Genomic DNA, 18,502 nt, shown 5'->3' on the forward strand with positions numbered 1-18,502 from the left:
GCTGCAACTAAAAAAAAAAGTGTCATTGTGTTCCAATTAATGAGTAACATTCCCATAGTGGCCCTAGGGTTAATGTCTTGTTCAAGCCAATGAAGATAATAAATTGATCTGACATGATGATGATGATGATGATGATGTTCAGTGCTCTGGGCAAAGACCACACAACCTCCCAGTAAAGATCTCACAATATGAATGGCTGTATTTGACATCAGGGTGTCCCAGAATCAATCATCATGTTTTAATGGATGGATTTTTGCATTTGCCCCTATATGTGACATGTATCAATGATAAAGTTCTGAGACTTTACAGAAGGAGAAAATGGTGCGATTTAAAAATAAATAAATACAAAACGTTTTTTAAGAATGTTTTGATAGTGGAACAAACTAGAGATACAAGGTAACAGCATGGAAATGGACTTTTCCTCTGATAGGACCCACACAGGCTAACATCTATGCTGAAATTTCCTTTTAATGTCATATTGTCTAGTGTTCCCTGATACTTGGGTGTAGACCATATAGTGCAGTCTACACCTAGCAGAATAACTGTAGTAAAATACAGAGTTTGCATCAAAAGTGACTGAACTGCTTTATAACAGCAGACATCCAATTTATAAATCGACAGGACAGCAGGCTGACAGGCTGAAAGCATGTAACTGAAAAATATATAATATTCCCAGCATTGTTAAAAAAAAAAAAAAAACCTCCATGTAGTTTAAGTGTTCCAACGAGCGCACTACATTCCCCACAATGCAATGAAGCAGCAACAACGTCATCAAAAACCGCCGTTACTCTGGCAACGTTTATATCAATTTTCTTCCTTTAGCTAGCTTGTCAGCTAACAAGCGAGAGAAAAACGTTAAATGCTATGCCTAAAATAAGGTGAGGATAGGCTCATCTTCTGTTTTTCTAGAGATATCAACAAAACAAAACTAATAATCATGCCTTTAATTTGACAAGGTTACATTATTCATTTCTAGTTGACATTGTGGGTGTATATGATGTGCTATCGTGTGAAGCTTTGTATTTTGTATAATGTGTCCTGTTTGTTTTTTGCTTTGTACTGTTTGTTATCGTGCTGTTATATGTGCTGCTATATGTTTTATTTGTAAAAGACTGTAGACGAAAATTAGCTTTAAAGCTAACGTTAACTCTGGTGCAGTACATCAAATGTTAACATTTATGTTTAAAACTGTGCATGGTCCCAATAAACACAATACTTACAAAAAAATCGAACAACGTGTCGCTTTTGTCTTGTATTTGTCAGCTCAGACACGTTATGGGAGCTGGCTGCGACGGAGGTCCAGAATCGGGACACCGGAGGCGGAGAGGAGGACGGAGGAGAGACGGTCAGCGAGAGGACCGTGTTTCTGATGGGGAGCAAGGCTGGGGTATGTTTACCGTCGTGCCAGAGCACGGACGGTGCATTTATTGCCCCTCCTGTACTCTTGTCCTGTTATTATTTATATGTTATAGCTAGTAAACTCACATGTGCTTTTTTTCAGGGTAAAACGTCCATTCTCCTCAGGTGTCTCGACAGGTGTGTATGTGTGCAGTGTCATCTCTCATCTCAAATCTATCAAATCTATCCTCCTAATGAAATCATACCTGCTCTTAACATCTTCTGTATACAGATTAAAGTTCAAGTTTAAGTTCACCAAAATCACAATTAAAAACACCAGTAATTAACAATAATACTTTTTATTTTCCACCAGGGATGAACCATCCAAGCCCACTCTGGCCCTTGAGTACACTTTCGGCAGACGAGCCCGAGGACACAACACAGTGAGGAATTTATTATTTCTGTTAAGTTGCCCACTAAAAATTGGGATAAAAACACTCTATTGATATTCCTTTTATTTAATGTTTATTTGTATAGGAACAAGTATATAGCATGAACCTATGCCACATACCACAGCATTTATAGCCTAAGCTACTTTGCAATGCCCGTCCCTAAATGGGCTTTTAAAATACATAAAACTCAACAGTAGAATACATATGAAACTGCATGAGACTCAGCAATACCTATACATACATTTAAACACAAAACTCTACATATACACACAGTTTAGCACACAAAACTTCACAATACATATGCATTGCAACATGAAACTCAACAACAAAGTACATACAAAGCAGCACAAAACACAAAGAACTCGCAAACAAACATACCATAAAAGTTTCATAAAAAACAAGCACCAGATCGCTCATGACTACATGACTGATCTCTCTTTAAAAGCTGTTTCAGTTTGAGTTTAAAATGTTCCCTTTCAGCTGTGAATGCCCCAAATCATGTATTTTGTATTTACATTGATAACAGGAAACTATGTGAAAAGTTTTTAAAGAGCTACAAAGGACAGTAAACTCATTCACCACAGCTTCCAGTGCTCGGACACAGTGCAGTACTGTCAGAGTTGGATTGTTTAATACTATTTATCTAAACATACTCTAGTAAATGTCCTGCCTCTTTACAGTAAATGCTGCAAAAATGTACAATGTGTGTTCCATTGTATATATCCTGCAATTTGTGTGATAATAGTCTGTCGGTTTCATCTTTCAGCCCAAAGACATAGCCCACCTATGGGAGCTGGGAGGAGGGACCTCTTTGTCAGACTTGGTCCAGATTCCCATCACTCCTGTCAGCATCAGGTAGGTCACTTACATATATTCCTGTGATCTTGTTTTATTTTCTGATTTCTGAACATTTTTTTTTCACTTGAATGTTTTAGAATGAAGTACAGTGTTTCACATGTTATCATTTGTGAATATTATTTATGTTTTCTATTAAACTATTCTATGTGTAACTTTAAAATCAATAAAATTTAAAGTGTCAAATCAGTAAAGTCAAATAAAGAGTGTTTTCTTGGTCTGAGCCTCAGTACTATAATAACACCGTCTTTTCCCAGGGCTCTGTCTGTCATCCTCATTCTGGACTTGTCTAAACCCAATGCCCTGTGGGGGACCATGGAAAAGCTGCTGCAGGCTGCACAAGCTCAGGTGGAGAAAGTGTTTTCTCAGGCACAGCGAGCAGAAAAGGCCAAAGCTGGAGGCAAACACCAGACGTCTGTCCACTCAGCCGCTCGTGTCTTACCTAAAGACTATCCTGTAAGACCTTAGCTCTTAACACTGGCCATCATACTGATCTTTTGTTCAGTCCAGTGCAACATATAATATCATACATTTGAGAAAAAGAAGAGAAAGTCTAAATATGATGTTAATAAATTTGTTTGTTGGTGAAAGATTATTCATTTTTTTATTTTTAACAGGACAGAGAGCTGATCAGTCCCTTTCCTGTTTCTCTGCTCATCATTGGCAGCAAGTATGACATCTTTCAGGTAAAACACATGGTTCAACCCAGATGTTACAGATGTTTTTAGGCAGAGAAGTTGTAAAAAGTTAGGCACTTTATAGTTACAATAACATTGGTGCAACTTAAGTACTTAAATTCTATTACTGAAGTTTCCTCCTGGATCCTGGTATAATTTGTGTAGCACATTTAGATTGAGAGTTTTTCCACCTGTGTTGCAGGAATTGGACTCTGACAAGAGGAAAGTGGTTAGTAAAACACTGCGTTTTGTTGCCCACTACTACGCAGCCTCTCTCATTGTAAGTGTGCTTTTATTATACATGCAACATATTCACTAGTATCATAACCAAAGATTAAAACATACTACAGTGAGCATATTTATTATGTTTTATTTGCTTTCTCTTACCATCCATTAATCCATCAATTCTAACAACTGCTGTTCTCTTTGTTAACTATTTTTTTCATCAGTTCACTAGCATCAAGTCGGAGAGTCTGATGTCAAAAACCAAGAGCTTCTTCTCCCACCTGGCTTTCGGTCTGGACAGAGGGTGAGTAGGATAACACAGCGTTGTGAACCAACAAGTAGTGGACAGGAACTGGGACTGGCATTCTGTAGTTTTTTGCAAACACAGTTACTTTAGTGTTAACACAAATATTTGTTAATTTGCCTGTTTTATTTTATACAAATTATACATTACTTCAACTTTAAGAAACTATTGAATGTAGACAATCTTTTCTTAAACATTTTTGCCTTTTTGTACATTTCTATGGTTGTGTTCAGGAAAACTGTGTCCGCTGACTCCACCAAGCCCCTCATCATTCCAGCAGGGTCTGACTCCTTCAGCCAAATAGGTGAGCAGAGCACCACTCTGTGGCCAAAAGCAGTAATTCATTTAAACCGAATTAAACGTTATACTGTGCTGTGTTGTGAGACATGCATCTCATTGAGAGCCACGTTCTGTCTTAACATTTGTTGATATAAACAAGATTGTACAATATTGTGTAAAAATAATGCCTCTATTACTTCAGGGTCCCCTCCTACTACTGATGTGGACATTACTTCTCTGCATGCCAAAAACCCAAAGGACCTCTGGAAGAAAGTCTACGAGCGTGTCTTCCCCCCAGAGGTAGGACAGTCACTTTCAGTATTGCAATGTGCAATACTGAAAACCTCTTTTTTTAGTAGATTTTTGTCCATCTAACTGACTTTGTCTTTCCAGAGTACCAGTGAGCAGCGGGAACTGAAGGATCCCGCCAAGGACCCACAGTACAGTGAGCCTCAGATTGATGCCATGAGAACACAGAAAGATCAGGTAACACATCTTGATCAATTACATGCTCATGTTCTATTACTTCTTATTGTAGCAGCACAGTAGCTCCACATTCACCTATGATTCTGGTCACACTATGCTACTGTAATCAGTGTCATGAGTTGGCAGTATAGTGAATAATCAGTGTTCATCAGGAAATCCTGCTGTGAAGAGGAGCAAGTATTAAGGAAGAGGATGGATTATCAAAACATTGAAAGGGAAATGAAGAAGATTTGTACTTATGACACAGTGTTTTTTTTTTCTGTAATGAAGATGTTAGATTTTACAGGACTGCAGACTGGGTGACTTTTCAGCCTTGAGTAAGAATTATACTATTAATTATAAAGACTGTTGAAGAAACTGTCTTAAATAAGGGCAATGATCCAGAGTAACCCCCTTGTCCTTCAGTAATGTAGTAGTTTATCTTTCATGTCTCATCAACAGGCTGTAATTTTTCTTAGGGTTATCAGCTCAGAGATAAGTAGTCTTCCCGCTGGCCTGCCCAGGTGCCACTCTGGCACTTGAACTGCAGTAACCTGTCAGTCACACAATAAATCATACACTGTTATCGGTGACTGATTCTCACCTGATGCTGGTCATCTCGCTCTGCCATTGGATGACACATAATGTAGCGCGTTCAGGTAACCAATGAGAGAAATAGGTTAAAGGTTTATTCCAACTGTGTACATAGAATAAAGTTTGTGGAGGCCTATGTTCATGTCAGTGCAGTTTGTAAACTGATGCCAACTTTTTCCCTGTCTGTCTTGTGTGTAATGATAAGAGATAATATCCATCTAATCTACCTGTCTGACCTTGTGTACCCTCAGCTTCATTTTGTGCCTTTCAGGTATTATAGTTACATTCTTGTCGTGGAGCTATGCATCTGTTTTTCTGGAAGATAAATTCATGCCATCTTTCAAAAGCCCAGAAGGTCACAAATCCTGCAGTTTTGAGGGCATTTTTTGAAAGACATCTTGATTAAAAGATAGTTAGTTGGCTCTACAATATAAAACATGTTTAACCTCTATTTCCTATCCTAAAAACAATCTTAGTCACCAGTGACATAATTCTTTACTTGAGAGGCACAAACAGAGACTAGTGCACCCTGTGAGTTTTGAGAGAGAGAGAGTATTGCAGGACTTTGAACATTTATAAAGTATTATACACCTATAAGAAAAATTTAACCACAAGGTCACATAATTTTATCTCACCTTGCTATATTATATCAAGTATGACTTTTGAAAATAACTTGTAAGAGTACAGCAAACTTAGATTTCTGGGAGACACTTACAAAATAACAAGACTTTTAAAAGTCTCCAGCCTTGCTAGCATCTCTGTAAGGCGGTGCTTTTAAAATAAATGCTAACATGTTCACAGTAGCAATGCAAACATGCTGATGTTTACTATGTTCACCATCTTAGTTTAAGATGTTATAATGCTAACATTTGCTAATTACCACAAAGTACAGCTGAGGTGCATGGGAATGTCATCGGTTTTGGAGGTCTTTGGTCATCAACCAAAGTATTGGACGCATTTTTGGGACCATGCATGCATTGAATTGAATTTAAATTTTGAGATGATCATTGCCTACATGAAAAGTTAATTGATCACCACAGTCATTAGAATTCATGCTGAGGGGGACATGAATGTCTGTACCAAATTTGGTGCCAATCCAGTCAGTAGATGTTGATATTTTACAGAATAAGTGAAAAATTAGACCTGCTGGTGGCACTAGAGGAAATGTGAGGGGACCACTAAAGTATCTAGGATTCAAACTCTGGGACCATGAATATCTGTTTAATGACAATCCATCTATTAGTTGACATGTCAGTAAAAAACAAAAATGTCAACCTGCCGGTGGCACTAGAGTAAAAGTTATTTATATGATTGATCGTTTGGGGACCATAAATGTTGCTCGCATGGTTCGCCCATAACAATACATGATAAATTTGATCAATCTTGAATTACTGTTTGATGTTTGGAGTTCTTGACCAGTTTGGATACACTGTAGTGTTCACTTATTATGCTCGTTGCTGGGATTTCTGTGGAAAACAAAACCTATTATACCTTATTATAACTTCTCAGGCATTTCTGCATTATAGTGTACATCTGTGCAGTTTTTTTCACTGTTTCATTTCAAATAACTGAAAAAAAATGTTTTTTTTCCTCTGTCTGTCTCTGTCCGCGTGTCTGTCTCTGCTCTTCAGGAGTTGGAGCAGTATAAGAGGAATGCGGCTAAATCATGGAAAGGACTGGAGCTGGAGACATGAGAGATAATTAGCTTTATGGTCACATTAATGTACATATACATTTTACATTATTTATTTACTTTTGTATCATTGTGTTTCAATGTTTTCTACTTGTTTGGTACTTCATACAACTTGTATAACTGTAGAGACTTTTCCTCAAATTGTTATATTTACACTCTATAAAACTACTTGTATAGAGATAATGAACATTTTGTTCTAGAAAAATAAACTATTTAACATTATTACAATAGGCATCACTTGGTATTCATGACAGATTACATTCTTAATGTTTAAACAAAAAAGTAATGAATACAATGGATGGTTGACAATTTAGTGCTTAGAACACAGATATTCTGGTACTCATTGATACAGCAGTTCATCATCATTCAGTTTTGAATCAAACTATAAACATTGTAGTTTACACTTGGTACTATATATACTTTTATACAAAAATAATGAATTTGACTTTGTGTATGGTTGATATCAGTGGCTAAACCTGTGTGACAGCAGTAGGTTACTTTATGGTACTTTCAATAGTAAGACCACCAAGGTTGCATCCCAGTCAACAAATATTAATCTTGCTGTACTGTACACATTGCACTCTGTACTGGGATTTTGTTTTTTGTGAAAATGTCTTAACAGAAGCAGCTCTGAACAAAACTATATAATACTTAATTCTTTAAAACTTTAAGGTAAGTGCTTTCACAGAAATATATCTTGAAGGTAAGGGGAAAGGGTTAAGTGCAAACGCAGATGGTACACAGTACATCCTCCCTGAATAGTGAACTTCATGCTTTAAATCAGTTTTGGATCATCAGAACCAAACTCTGTTTAGCTTCCTGTTAAAACAAAGGAGTCTCCCACAAATGTGTGTCTGTGGTTTTAGTGACGCACAAGCTTGTCTCTGATCTTGAAGCTGATCATGCCGAGCAGCAGGAGGGCAGGGAGGAAGGAGTAGAGGAGAACAAAGTCTAATGTGTATCGGGACAGAGCACCAGGATATCCCGCATCAATGATCTGACTGCCGTGTGTGATCAGACAAGCTCCCGGCAAAGGTTTGGAATAGTCTGCAACAACACAACGCACCGGAGAGAAAGAGTTAACAATTTAACCAAGTCCACTTTCCAAAACAGCCAGTGAGTAAGTCAAGCCAAGTGTCCTTGAACACTGAACCACCTAGTTTATAAGTATATCTCAATAATGATAAAACGGATCAAGAGAAATCAAGGATTGTTAATAATATTTAATCTTCCATTACATACAGTGCTAGTTAAAGAATTGACAGAAGAAAAGATTAAAGGTAATAGCGAATCCGCTGTAAATCACCTTTTTTAAAATTGTAAATCTAAATCAAATGGCTTCCAGTGATGCATCTTTCTGAAGGGACAGAAAATATTCCCAGTGTCCTCTACAGGAAGTGACGTCAAGGCCAAATACTTTACTTTTAACATCAAACACTTTGTTGTCATAACGACAGATAGCCACTCTTTTCAGAGTGGTGTAATGGGTAGAGAGTGATGACAATATTGTTTACACATTATAAAAACTACTACTCATGCCGGAACATATATAGTCTATGAGTTAGAAATACAATGTATAAAGAGTTAATTTATTATAATGAAGGGTCCCCTCTCATTCTTAGGGTAAGTGGACACAGAGGATGGTCACATGGTTAAAACAACTTACTGCATGTGAAGTCGAGTTCGTGGAACTCAGTGACTATAAGCAGCTCGCAGCTGTACTTCTGAAAAGTCAGGTAGCTGAGCCACTGGAAGACTAAAGGCATCTGCTGTGTGCTTCTGTTGAGAGGAAGAGTAGAGAAAGTGTTTTACTGTTACTGCACATGTTTGGAAAGTTAGCAATGGCTACTATAATACCTTCATTTACTCAAAAAAAGTTGCCTTATCAAAGGTCCAAATCACAACAGGCTTGGCATTAAGTTATTTAAACTTATTAATAAATTTCATTCTTTGTTCACAACACAAAAATCATATTTGGTGTCTCACCTTAGGAAGCCGGAGCCCACCAAGATCCCTGCAATGTTGAGCAGAGCTACTCCACTGTTGACCATGTTAGGGTCCTGGACCACTCCTAATAGCACCACAGTCAGCAACTCGCCTGACAAAAAGGGGAAAAAAACCCACTAAATAAATAAACAGAGGAATTGTCAAGTCAAACAAATGTTGTAGGCGTGACATGTAAATATACTGATATTTTTAAAGAGTAATAGGAAGTGAAATATGGAGATACACCTGTCCCTATTATGCACTTTGTGTCATATGACTAAACCTTTTAAAATGAAAAAGGAGATAACTCTCAACATCTGCTTGGGAGCGCGTACATGTGAATAAGATTTCCCCTTTATTTCATCAGCTCACCTATAATATGAGGTACCAGGACCACAGCAGTGAAACACAGGAAGCGCAAACTGTCAGGGTGCATCCCCACGGTCCTGAGAGGAAAACAGGAAGGACACAAAGAAGAAGAGACAATGAAAGAGTGAGTGATGAGAGAGGTTAAGTGTGAGGGTAAGGGAGCACATACTGAATATGAGATCCATTAAGTCCTTGATAGAGTTTAAATATGCAGCTTGTTGGAAATAAAACAAACGCATTCTGTATGATGCCCAGTGACAAACACACACACACGACCCACCAGTAGAGGAAGGAGGTAAAGATGAAGACACTCAGGATGCTGAAGGGCAGGATATGGAAGATGTAGGCCAAGAACATTTGCCATTTACTGTACAGACCATCCTGACTTTCCTGATCACTGATGGCTCGCAACGCTGGGACTGATGAGAAAAAGTGTGAGACAGAGGGAGGAAGGAGATAATGTGATGAGAGTGAAACTGTAAGTGGGGAAGAGAATAAGAATGAAATATACTGAAACCCCATGAAATTCTTATATGGGTGCTTTAAATAAACATGTTAGAAATTGGGGGGAAAAGAAAGATATAGACAAAAAAAGACCATAGAAAAGTGCTTGTTATTCCAAATTAATTGAAAGGACTAGTACTTCTCTTCATTATCCCATTCAGGTTTGGTACTTTGATACTTACAGCACTACAAAATTTGACAAAGCGACCATACTGTGAACTTAGAGAGATGCATTACTATATCCCATCATTAAAGCCAAAGGCAAAGGCAGCCTTTGGCTTCAATAATGATGATGATGTCAACTGAAGTAACCTGTTTATTGGAGCAAACCTCTGGTCTGTATTGTATGTTATCAGATGTTATCTATGAGATTCAAGGTCAGTATCATGGCCCCCCATCACTACCTCTGGCTGTTTGGGTGCTTATGGAGTTAATTACCTTTAACTCTAGAGTGACTTCTGCCCAGCCCAGCGTTTTATCAAATCTCTTATCTTCAGTATCTGTGGCAGCAAGAGCTCTAAACCTAAGATTTTAGACTGAGCTGATAACTGAGAAGGACAGTGAAGAGATAATCACCCCATACAGCCAATATCCTTTACTGGGTGACTATATCACCTTTAAACGTATAGTTTGTGTATGAAATTAATTTTAACATAGATTCTGAAAGCATTATTACATATTACCAAAATTTATTTAACCTTATGTAATCTCAATTTAACCAGAATCCTTCACTTAGATATAAAAAAAAAACCTGTTTATCAAGAGTGTCTTGGTGAAGATAGGCTGCAAAAACACCAAGTTACAAAAAATCAGACATAAACATCACAGAACTGTAAAATTGTAATATCACCATTAAGTTCCCACCCTAAAACAACCTCGATATAAAATCTGCCTACAATAAATTAATAAGGCATAGTACACAGCAACATGTGTTTGTCTGTATTTTCAGTAACATTAAGTCACATCAGCTACTATAAATACTAACCATGATTGTATTTAACACATATATAACAGATATATAGATAGTACAGGCACTGTAGGTCTGTAGGTAAAGAAACATGAATATGTTGGACACAGAGTTCTAAATGGAGTAAAGGTCGTTCCTTTGAAGCTAGTCTAAACCTCTCTAACAACTCTGTAAAGATCATCAAATAACAAAAGGTTACACATATGTAACTTTCATACAAATACCCCTGAAATTAAAACTATTCTAATAGAAATATTTTGTTTATACTGACATTTATCCTCTTTTGTAATGATAACCAACTTTGATTATAATCTTAATATAGTTTAACTTACAATTCATCACTTAATCTTTTATTCTAAGGAATGAGGTGAGACACTGAAAGTACGTGAGGTCTCTTCAGGTACTTTCACCAAGCAAAATCCAAGTGAGACTTTACACATTTTTGCTGAATGGAACAAAAATAGTGCAGACAATAGAACCCTTTCAGCTACTGAACAAGAGATAAGGGAGCTTACACAGCTGAGATAAAGACGTTTCAAACGTGCAGTTTAACAAAGATTAAAAAAAAAAAAAAAAGTTTTTACTCAGGTGATATGCACTCCAAAATTCCCCTGAAGTCATCGAATCCACCTCATGTAGATATTTATTGAATGATTTTATCAGACACATGCGGTTAGATGGGCTATAATGTCACTCAGACATCATGTAACAGTGACATACTGCATGGTAACAGGCTATACAGTTAAAACTCGGCGTATGTTTCATCTTTTGCCTCACATATTCCAGTTATTGTTTCCCAGTATTACCCAGCAAAACTGAGAGTCAAGTGTGTATAATTTTGATAACAAAGATAGAATAATAATTTCATAATAAAGAAAAGTTATTAACATGAATTGCTACTGACTTTATATAGTATTATATTGTGTTTAGTTTTTGAATAAGAAGGAATAAGAAGAACAATGGGTTTTCAGGTTATTGTCAAGACACAATATCTGTCTGATTTCACTTTTTTCCACTTTTTCAAGTCATCTTTTAATGTTTATGGAAGTATATACAGTATATGATTGCTGCTTGAAATTTAGTGGTGCCCTACAGTAAATGTATCACATTTAAGCCAAATTATTGGAAATCTCAAAATTCTGGAGTAAAATATGTTTTCTGCAAAGGGACTGATGAGAATTAAGCCACAGACATGAACCGTTTTTAATGTGTAATGTGACCTCGTCTCTGTGTTTGTTATACTGACTGCTTCACTATCTCTTTCTCGTAAGAATCATGAGTAGTGTGTCATTATGTTTTAGTGAGCTGAAGACAATAAAGATATGTTGTATTTGATTCTATTCCTTCCTATGTACAGATGTTTGGTGTTGGTAGAACTCACAGAGAGCTACAGCGTTCAGCATGCCAGTGTAGGGCGAGGCGCCAACGCTCTGGTAGATGATGCCAATCCGGTCCTGCACGGCACCCTTGGTGACGTCGATGTCTAAATGCATGACGAAGAAGGCGACAAAGAGGCCGTAGATCAGGTTCTGGGACAGACGCATCAGAACACCCATCCTGTCTCGGGACAGGTTCCGTGTTGTCCGTCTACACACAAAACACACGTGGAAATGCTCAGAAAGACACAAAACTGTGAGAGAGAGTGATAAATGAATAATGTTGAGCCTGATTGGTCTTATTTGAGCACAAATTTGAGCTGCCTAATGCCCTGCAATAATTACCATTATGTAAAGAGAATTATTTATGTCAATTAACTCATTAATAAAGCTATTTAATGTATTAGATATATATTTCCAGTATGTGAGTACATATTTTATACAGAACACATGGATGGGACTTAAACCGTACATCTTATAAAATTAGTGAGTTATATTCAGTTCGGGTACACAAAACTCAGAATTTCCTCCTCAAAATGTGAATAGATGCAGATAGGTTCTCCAGAATCTAAATCTGATTGTTTCACACACACACACAGGGGGACTGAAGACTCGCTCAACACTGACCTGAGCAGAACTTCAAGTTTGGTCGCACCACTGGGTGACTCTTTGCTCTTATAGGGGATGGTTGGCTTGTCTGTCTGCTGCAGGCTCTGCTCCATTTTTTCCAGCATGGTCTGGTAGATGGAAGACCTCTGATAGGATGAAGTGATCTCATGCATGCGACTGAAGGTGGCTGCCTCCCTCTCACTGCTGCGTGTGTCCACCGATGTGAAGTCAACTGTTTAACATTACAGACATGTACTTTTCCACTTCTTTCTTTTTCTTTCACTCAGTACAACATACTGTACTGTCGCTGCATGGCTGCAGTTAAAAAGAGAAATATAAAACTAGAGCATAGAGTACCATAGATGTCAAAGGGGTTGCAGTAGTCTGGACACTCGTATCCACATTGGCTGAAGAAGTCCACCATCTCCTCTGGCTGCCCACAGAACACTAACTCTCCACGACTCATGATGGCTATCCTGCTGAACAACTGGGGGACAAACACACACACACGCACGCACGCACACAGTTCAATTTTTATCAGCAACTGAACCACAACACATTATCTTCTGTCTTTCAGTGTTTATGTAACGTTTAAAGGAAGTTTTAGTCATTCTCTCTCTTTTCTCCAGTTTATCTCCAAACTCACCCTGAAAAGCTCAGAGCGTGGCTGGTGGATGGTTACTATGACGATACGGTTCCTCCTGGCCAGCTCTGCCAGCAGCACCACAATCTGATTGGCGGTCATGCTGTCCAGGCCAGTGGTCGGTTCATCCAATAGGATCACCCCTGCAACAACATCACCACAATGGCGTCATCACCTTCCTGTAGGTTTTGTCACACATTGAAACACTGGGAACAAGAGAACGGCATGACAGGTAACTTTTTTCTTCTATTAAGTTAGAAACTTTTAAATATACTTTTTATTAAGTGGCACATGCAGGACTCTCAGCGGGGCCAACTTAACTTGTGAAGATAAGCGAGTCCTTTTTTTTTTTTTTTTACTTAATTACTCTTATTAGGACAATTAAAAGATTGCCTCTTTGCATTATGAAAGCAGAGTGGAATTAGCAGATGCTTTAATTGTGAGATTAATTCATTTCCTGGTTGATTGGAGAGTCAGCGAATGGGAACTCCTCATTACTCTGTGTGTGACTCTCTATGTGTGTGTGTGTGTGTGCGTTTGTTCATGACCATTCTAATCCTCAATAAGGACTGAGACCCTTCATCCTCCCCGGAGGACCGTAGACTTGATAAACTACACCTGGGATGAGCATAGGCACACTCTCATGCCGTGCGTGCACACACACACACACACACATACACATGCAGAGGTGGGTCTCTGCTCATTCCCTTTGTGGCGTGATAACCCAGTCTTTCATTACTCTTCTCCATCTCTCCCTCCGTCCCTTTCTCTGTCCTTTCCTCATTCCTCTCTCACTTAGATCCCTTTGTTTTCTCTCAGTGTGGACTTTTAAAACTCTTCGGGGACTGACAGGTCTAGTGGTGAACTTTCTTCTTTTCTTAGTGTGACACAGTCCCGCCTCCCATCCTGTTGCTTCCTACAGTATATCTATGAAATAATACGGGTTTGTGTGCAATGATGTACTCGATTCAGCGCACAAAATATTGATGATTTAAATTTGCAGACAGATAAAACTCCTGTGATTCTCCTCAGGAATATCTCTGCTGCGGACGTACTCACTGGGATCCTGAAGTAGCTGGCTGGCAATGGAGACCCTCCTCCTCTCGCCCCCAGAGATCCCTGGGAAAACACGACCTCCGATTACACTGTGAGCCACATGACTCAGACTCAGCTCGGCCATCACCGCCGACACCTGCACAGGGGCCAGAGGTCAAAGGTCAGGTGACAAAAGAATTATAACTACTAACAAGTCAGCTGTCTAGGGCCTATTGTAGACGGTGTGCTTGCTAGTTCTAGTTAGTGCAATTGTTTAGTAGTCTAAATATCTTCTTCCTACTGTGTTTCTTTGCTGTTTTGTGATAAAAACATGATGAGGAAATAGGATAAGTCTTATTTCTAAGATTAGAAACATGAATATGATGGACATGTGTAGTCCTGCACCGTGCTAACAAATGGCTGTTGACTTTCTTGAATGATGCCTCGTATCAGTTGTACGTTTTTTGGTCCTTTTTGACAGATATTTGTGTCTCTTGGAATTGAATCAATATGGTAAACGCACCAGCTGGATGAATGTGGTTTCTGAGTGCGAGAATACCTAGAACTAATGACAGGCTGCAAGACATGGCAACACATTTGACTCAACCATATTTGGCTGAGATGATAAAATACACATCAGAACATCACAATCGTTTTGAGAAAGTGTCTGAATAAAGAAAAAAAAACGTCATTCACATTTTCTAAATTTATGTTGGCCATCCGATTAGTGATAATTTTACCGAAAAGTATCCCCTCTATATGCACGTTTCTTTTGTCTTTGCCTTTTCCCCAGCGGGGTGCAATGCCAAGTTTAAGCTAAAGAAAACTAATGGAGTGGACAGAGCAGAAGAAGCTTTCAAAAGTCACCTTCTTCTTGATAGCTGTGGTCGAGTGTTTCCGCAGGGCCAACTGAGCTGTGTAGGTCAGAGTCTCCTCCACTGTCAGATAACTCAACAGGTTATCGCTCTGACAGAGACAAACAGAGGAAGAGGAGAAAGAAAAGAAACAACAAGAAACAAGTAAGAAATGCAGTGTGGCAGACCAATATCTCATGGGTCTGTCATACTTATTATGTAAAATGTATGCTGTAGGCCTTGCAGTAGAGTCTTCCTCACATTTTACTTACAAGAGACATGGGTAACAAGACAATGGATTTACACTGGAAAGGTTAAGAAAATGCAAAATACTAACTTTTAGTGAAATGACATTTATCTCCATCTTGCAGCATATACAGTATGATCACTTCCAATCTCCACTTGTGTGTTTGTCAGTACTCAAATTAGTGTATATCTTGACACTTAATACTGTGACTGGAATGAATTTTGCTGTAAACATTTATTCCTCGAAGAAACCAAACCAGTCAAAGTGAGAGTTAGAGTCTTGCTGTTTTAAATCCACAGAGCACCTGACCTACACTGTGTGATTTTATAAACCTGCCATCACACTTTTATGCAACAGAAAAGTGTATTAAGTGAATGAATCTCAGTGGTACTCACTTGCAATAGATTCAGTTACTGTGTGTTTATTGAAAAAAATCCCCCCTTACATATACACAGAATCAAAACTATAATTCATCATGAAAGACATCAAGACTTTTGAAGATCATTTGGAGAAGCCTGCCAAAGACCAAAATGAATGAATAAAATCATTCAAATGTTTGTGTTTCAACAACTTGTCACCCAGCTTATAGGCTCAGCCTTATTGATATCTGTCTATCTACATTGATTACTTGTAGATTTTGGAACTGATTTATAGATTTTACTCTTACTGGTTGAGGTTTTGTATGATTTGGCTGCACTTTATATATCAACCCTCTTAAATCCCTATGATGCAAACTAACCTTTGAAATATGAGTGTGCCATCAGTGTGAGACGGTGGTGCATTTCAATTCTATTCCCTTTCTTTCTCTGGCTATTTTAAATGCATAGAGCACCTGACCTGCTCTGTGTGATATATATATATATATATTTATAACCTGCTATCATCACACTTTAGCGCAACAGAAAAGTGTAGATTTCAGAGTAGTAATTTATAGTACTTTTGCTGCACATCCCTGCACACTGATTGTACTTCCACCTAGGACACTAACAATAATATACTTTACCGCATACTGCATGTTCATATACGTACGTGTGTGCAAACCAACTGCAACATACCCCTGCCCCAGATATGTGCACACACATATACGTTCATTACTTGAACCTGCTGAGCCTGCTGAGCCTGCTCTGCCTGCCTCAATTAACACGTGGCACCTCCCAATCCCACTCCTCCTTAGTCTCTCATCTGAATGACTTTAATATCAGGTGCTCATATCACCTCCTCATCTACAGCTTAGCAGGGGAAGTTAATGACAAGGCTTAGAGAGCAGGGGGGGGAGGAGGGAGGGAGGTTGGGAGGGGGGGTCGCTATCAGCGAGTAGAGAGAGATGATTTGAAAGGAAGCAAGGCCAGTTTTAAGCCAGTGTTTTTAATTCAGGCTTTGGATACACTTGAGCACCTCTCATTGAGAGATTAAGTGTATGAGGAGGCTATCAAGGGTCTTAGTTAATTTCATACAGAGGCCAGGGCAACTTTTTAAGGAGTTTTTGCAAAATGGACTGTTCGTGGAGTTTGTGGTTTGGTATTTATGTACATTTTAAGTACATACAAAATGTCACTCACACTCACATTTGACACTGTAGGACAAAGTTTAACCTGATGTCATTATGCGATGGGAACTAGGGCAAAGGGAAGTGCATGTGTGTGATTAGTATAGATTTCTAACTACTTTCAAACATCTGTCCGATCTCTTTATTAATGTGTTGGCAATATTTTGTGTGATATATATTATATATGTGTGTGTGTGTGTGTGTGTGTGTGTGTGTGTGTGTGTGTTACCTGCAGCACGTAGGAGAAGCAGTCCTGATACTCTTCTCTCTTCAGTTTCCTGCCGTTTATGAATATCTCACCCATCAGTGAACCACAGTTTCCAATCCTCCCAGAGATGGCATCCAACAACGTGGTCTTTCCTGAGCCTTTACATCGCAAACACACACACACACACACACACACACACATGAACAAACAGATACATATGCACTTACAGTAAAATAAGACAGGTCATATCTGATCACATATTTAAGAAAAGTTTGAACTAGGATCCTCAACAACACATGTGAGCACCTTTACACTGTAGTGGTAACCAGTTAATTTGACCGTCAATCTGAATAAAAGGTGTTTTCATTCTTTGCATTCTTAAGCAAAACATTCAAGATTTAACAGTGTCTAATAATTCAATCATTCAGAGCACTATCAGAGCCATTTCCATAAAAAAAAACTGTTTTACAGGTTAACAGCTGTTTAATGCACGTTCATAAAATTATCAGATTTATTTTTTTTATTTGGGTTTTTTTTGCTCTCTTTACTGCACTTTGGATTGAGCTGAGTGTGAACCTGAATTGCCCAGTATGCCCATGATCTGCCCACTGTCTACGTGGAAGGAGACATCATTGAGGATCTGACGAGTCCATCGCTTCCTGTAGGAGGGTAAGTCCCACCACGGACCCACACGCTCACTGGAAAACACACACACACACATATTTATAACATTCCCAGAATAGAATCAATTCCCACTGTAAAACTGATCATCATTTGATTTGAAAATATATATATTAACAATCAGGAATGTGCTTCATTTTACATTGCATAGACAAAAATAGACATTCTGCTGTTTCATCAGTGAGTGTTACATAAAATTAAAGATACTTTGACCAACACTTGACTGTATGTATGCATAATAATGTAACATAATCTGTATGATCTCATCTACTTGATTCTCAGAGTCTGTTTTTGTATCAGTCTCTCTGTTGTCCTCTCGTTCACTCTGTCTGTGCAGCTTTACCTGACCGTGTAGGAGATCTTGCTGACACTGAGGCAGCAGGAGGGCTCTGATCGCTCCTCTCCACCATCCTTCCATAAATCCCTCTTCACCTCCGGCACAAACTTGAAGGACTCTCTAACTGTGGTCCCGTTCTCTGGCTCCACCACCTGCATTGAGTACAATTTTTTCATGTTATCCAGGCCAATCTTCCACTCCAAACAATTGTGACTCTATCAAGTCCGTCTCAGATCAATTTGTTCATATCCGCACAAC

At 38.5% G+C, this 18,502-nt stretch overlaps 2 protein-coding genes across 3 annotated transcripts; one reads left to right on the plus strand and one right to left on the minus strand.

The window, feature by feature from the left end:
- The first annotated feature begins 76 nt into the window (after window positions 1–76).
- Window positions 77–7,767, plus strand: dync2li1 (dynein, cytoplasmic 2, light intermediate chain 1). 2 transcript variants are annotated; one of them, XM_067610528.1, is made up of 14 exons: window positions 77–878; window positions 1,264–1,387; window positions 1,502–1,536; window positions 1,712–1,781; window positions 2,557–2,645; window positions 2,903–3,101; window positions 3,263–3,331; window positions 3,525–3,602; window positions 3,772–3,851; window positions 4,085–4,155; window positions 4,333–4,430; window positions 4,524–4,616; window positions 6,821–6,912; window positions 7,749–7,767. In XM_067610528.1, the coding sequence occupies exons 1-13, from the start codon at window positions 865–867 to the stop codon at window positions 6,881–6,883; spliced, it is 1,083 nt and encodes a 360-aa protein (XP_067466629.1). In that variant the 5' UTR covers window positions 77–864; the 3' UTR covers window positions 6,884–6,912; window positions 7,749–7,767. The 2 variants fall into 2 exon arrangements, with proteins under 2 accessions (XP_067466629.1, XP_067466628.1); XM_067610527.1 differs by lacking the exon at window positions 7,749–7,767 and having other exon boundaries at window positions 6,821–7,104.
- Window positions 7,502–18,420, minus strand: abcg5 (ATP-binding cassette, sub-family G (WHITE), member 5). Its single transcript, XM_067610526.1, has 14 exons — window positions 18,251–18,420; window positions 17,803–17,924; window positions 17,248–17,384; window positions 15,239–15,337; window positions 14,396–14,528; window positions 13,340–13,479; window positions 13,051–13,180; window positions 12,712–12,925; window positions 12,090–12,295; window positions 9,518–9,656; window positions 9,241–9,314; window positions 8,869–8,980; window positions 8,549–8,661; window positions 7,502–7,929 (listed from the first exon to the last, which is right to left on the minus strand). Exons 1-14 carry the CDS (start codon window positions 18,418–18,420, stop codon window positions 7,745–7,747), a joined length of 1,974 nt encoding a protein of 657 aa, XP_067466627.1. The 3' UTR covers window positions 7,502–7,744.
- Window positions 18,421–18,502: the final 82 nt, after the last annotated feature.

The sequence above is a fragment of the Thunnus thynnus genome, chromosome 14, assembly GCF_963924715.1.
Source record: "Thunnus thynnus chromosome 14, fThuThy2.1, whole genome shotgun sequence".
Lineage (NCBI taxonomy): Eukaryota > Metazoa > Chordata > Actinopteri > Scombriformes > Scombridae > Thunnus > Thunnus thynnus.

What these genes read in the sequence shown, in the direction of transcription:
- dync2li1 (XM_067610528.1), top strand. An exon ending in CTCCTCAGGTGTCTCGACAG is followed by an intron (nt 1,537 to 1,711) that starts GTGTGTATGTGT and finishes ATTTTCCACCAG; the next exon opens with GGATGAACCATCCAAGCCCA. An exon ending in AGCGTGTCTTCCCCCCAGAG is followed by an intron (nt 4,431 to 4,523) that starts GTAGGACAGTCA and finishes TTGTCTTTCCAG; the next exon opens with AGTACCAGTGAGCAGCGGGA.
- abcg5 (XM_067610526.1), bottom strand. Translation starts at nt 18,420, where the DNA reads ATGAAAAAATTGTACTCAATGCAGGTGGTGGAGCCAGAGAACGGGACC. An exon ending in CCACAGCTATCAAGAAGAAG is followed by an intron (nt 14,529 to 15,238) that starts GTGACTTTTGAA and finishes GCCCCTGTGCAG; the next exon opens with GTGTCGGCGGTGATGGCCGA. An exon ending in AAACTTGAAGTTCTGCTCAG is followed by an intron (nt 12,296 to 12,711) that starts GTCAGTGTTGAG and finishes TTTTGTGTGTAG; the next exon opens with ACGGACAACACGGAACCTGT.